At 33.0% G+C, this 3,795-nt stretch overlaps 1 protein-coding gene across 1 annotated transcript in view; it reads left to right on the forward strand.

Moving 5' to 3' along the window:
* LOC110338100 (vomeronasal type-2 receptor 116-like) overlaps positions 1–2,545 on the forward strand; it is a 21,563-nt gene extending 19,018 nt beyond the window's left edge. The window contains exon 6 of the mRNA XM_021221320.1: positions 1,609–2,545. Coding sequence (XP_021076979.1) covers positions 1,609–2,534 — 926 coding nt within the window. The 3' untranslated portion in view covers positions 2,535–2,545. The remainder of the gene's footprint in view (positions 1–1,608) is intronic.
* The last annotated feature ends 1,250 nt before the right edge of the window (positions 2,546–3,795 follow it).

The raw sequence follows: 3,795 nt of genomic DNA on the forward strand, positions 1-3,795 counted from the left end.
GAGGCCAGCCTGGTCTACAAAGTGAGTTCCAGGACAGCCAGAGCTATACAGAGAAACCCTGTCTCAAAAAACCAAAAAAAAAAAAAAAAAAAAAAAATTCTTTTTCTGTGAAACCTCTAGAACCAGGCTTCCATAGTTCAAATCATCCTCAGCAACAAACAACTCCATATTCCTGCAAGGATGACCCATTAAGCCACACTTAGAGCCTTCTACCACTTTCCCAATCCAAAATCTCAAAATCCACATTCTTCCAACCAAAAACATAGTCAAGCCTATCAGAGAAATCCCCCATCCCTGATACTAACTAATGTCGTAGGGTTCTACTGTTGTCATCAAACACTTTGATAAGAAAAAGATTTAATTGGAAATGGCTTACAGGTTTCAAGGTGCAGTAATTATCCTCAAGTCAAGATCATTTCAGCATCCAGGCAGGCATGGCACACAAGCAGAGGAGAGTTCCACATTTTCTGGTGAAAACTTTTAGGGAAAGAGTAAGTTCCAGGCATCTAGGATAAGAATCTTAAAACCCACTCCCACTATGAAATACTTTCTTCAACAAGGTCACACTTCCACATAGTGCCATTCTCTAAGCCAAGCATATTAAAACTACCATACCTAGGTAATGTAATTTATGCATCTTAGAACATCTATTTTATTTTAAGCATAATATTTACAAAAAAAGTGAAAAAGTTCCAGAGAAAAGTGTTATCTTTTGAAAATCCCTCACATCTTATAAGAAAATTCTATGTGAAAATATATGCTTTCTTCAAATATTATAGAAGCATATTATTTGGTGATTTTTGAGCACTATCTAATGTAATATAATAGGGTCTGTTCTATAAATTCCAGTGAAGAAAGAACAGAATTTCAAAACACAAGGGATTTTATGAATAAAAGTAAATTTAGCATTCACATGTAAGAAACAATTATCTTAAAAGTTTTGAAATAAATACGTCCACTTACCTAGATTTCCAATGTTTATGTTACCAAGGATACATGAATTATGAATACTATCAGGGTCCCATTAGATTTTGCAATATAATTAAGTATTCTCATTACTTTCAAAAGAGGTATATCATTGTCGTGAAAGGCAGAGAAATATTGTATGAATAGAGAACAGAGGCATTTTCCTTGTACATCTTAAATCACAACTGAGAAGATTGTTAATGAATTTATTGGAAGTTGATGTGTACTTGAAAAGATACAATACTTTTCTTAACAAAGGTAGATTTTTTTTTTCTTCTTGAAAGTACACATTATTTCCCAGTTGTACATACACTGGCTCTACTGAATGTAAAGGTGGAGTTAGTGAGCACCTTGAGTTGTCAGTAAAAACTGAGGGAAAGGAAGGAGTGCAATGATAGTACTTAAAAAAGGATTGTATCAAATGCTATTATATGTTTAAAAAATACATAAAGAAGTATGTAAGGAACAAACGCCAGTCAATAAATATGAAGTTACTCATGCAAGTGTACAAATTACTTTGTCCAATGAAAAACATAGTATGGTGAATTTTGTGACAATCTCGGTAGTTAGAAATGTCTCAGAACAAAATGAATCACCTTAGACTGGACACCTGATCTAATGATAACCTGTATTTCTGACCAGATGTTGACCAGTGTGTGAAGTGTCCAGAGAGTCATTATGCAAATACAGAGAAGAGCAACTGCTACCAAAAGTCTGTGAGCTTTCTGGCCTATGAAGACCCCTTGGGGATGGCTCTAGCCAGCATAGCTTTGGGCTTATCTGCACTCACTGCCTTTGTTATTGGCATCTTTGTGAAGCACAGAGACACTCCTATTGTTAAGGCAAATAATCGAGCTCTGAGTTACACTTTGCTCATCACACTCAAATTCTGTTTCCTATGTTGTTTGAACTTCATTGGTCAGCCCAACACAGCTGCCTGCATACTTCAGCAGACCACCTTTGCAGTTGCTTTCACTGTGGCTATTGCCACTGTGTTGGCCAAAGCTATAACTGTGGTCCTTGCCTTTAGGGTCAGTTTTCCAGGGAGAATAGTAAGGTGGCTAATGATATCAAGGGGTCCTAACTATATCATTCCTATCTGCACCCTGATCCAACTTCTTCTTTGTGGAATATGGATGGCAATATCTCCACCATACATTGACCAAGATGCTCATACTGAACATGGACACATCATCATTTTGTGCAACAAGGGCTCAGCTGTTGCATTCCACTCTGTCCTGGGATACCTCTGTTTTTTGGCCCTTGGGAGTTATACCATGGCCTTCCTGTCAAGAAATTTGCCTGATACATTCAATGAATCCAAATTTCTCTCATTAAGTATGCTGGTGTTTTTCTGTGTTTGGGTCACCTTTCTTCCTGTCTACCACAGCACTAAAGGGAAGGTCATGGTGGCTATGGAAGTATTCTCTATCTTGGCTTCCAGCACAGCACTCCTTGCCTTCATATTTGGTCCCAAGTGTTACATTATCTTGTTGAGACCAGAGAAGAATTCATTTAATCACATCAGGAAAGAAAACACACATTCTAAAAGGAAGATTTGTTCCTAAAATATAGTTGAAAAAATAAATTTAAAATTTATATTAAAATCTTCATAAAAGGTATTATTTATCTATCATTCTAAAATATGTTATACAATTATATTATGAATGCCATTTTATCAGGTTTTATTTCTTTATCCGATTTTATTATAGTGTGTATTTTGAAAGCCTTTTGTTTTCCATTTTTGAAAATCACATTTACTATGCTGATTCGACTTCTTTGAGTCTAAGAAATGATGATTCAATTCCTTGGCCATGTCACATGTTTGTATTCTTTCTTGATATGAACTCTTCCTTTTCATTTATTGTTTTAATTTTTATAATTTCATGAATATTCTTCCTTTTGCCTGAAATTCTAAAACATTTAGTTTGGAAAGTCCATTGGAACATAATTTCTTAATGTACATTAATTAATCTTATTAAAACTTAATTGTCATATAAATAGTGTGTAAATTTATTATATATATAATTTTCAATATACCATGTTTGAATATTAACAGCATGATTTATGTAAACCTCTCAAGGCATTTAGTTAATTCATAATTTTATATTTGTATTTATGTGTTTATATTTAAAAAAACCAACTGTCATAATTTAAATGTAATAGTTTATATTTTAATAGCATCTAGTTCATAGCTTAATGTTTTATATACTAACTTAGTGTGAAGGATCATTTAGAAATGTATTTTATTATCCAAAGTGAAATATGAGTCAACCAGATCAAACCACTTAAAGCCCATATCCATAGTTTGACAAAATTTGTGGTATGTCCAGCTGTTTAAAAGTTAGCTGATTACCTTCTCATGCATTTAAATTTAGACATTTACACATATTTTAGGTAATATTTACCTCTCTTGTACATCAAGTCTTTTGACAATTGCTGGTGTCACAATCTGTTTACGTTGAATTTTTGTATAATTTTTATTATAAAATGTTCATCTGATTTTTATTCATTTAATGTCCACTCACCCAATTTTTGATAAATTGGTATACAATTCACAATTAATAACAACAATCAGTTATAGCCTTCTAGTTTATTACTACACAATCCTCCATGATTCTTTTATTTTGTAAAAATAGTAGGCATTATACTTAAAATAATATTCTTTCTATCCCCATCGTTAAATGAAAGAAAAAAAATACAAAATTGTTAGAACAATAATATATGACTTTTCTCTTAGTCATGGTCTATTATTCCTGTTGTTCCTATCCTTTCCTATATGCTTTCAAGATTTTTCTAGGTAAGTTTCCCATTTGGCTGATGATTAGC

This window comes from Mus pahari, chromosome 21 (assembly GCF_900095145.1).
Source record: "Mus pahari chromosome 21, PAHARI_EIJ_v1.1, whole genome shotgun sequence".
Classification (NCBI taxonomy): domain Eukaryota; kingdom Metazoa; phylum Chordata; class Mammalia; order Rodentia; family Muridae; genus Mus; species Mus pahari.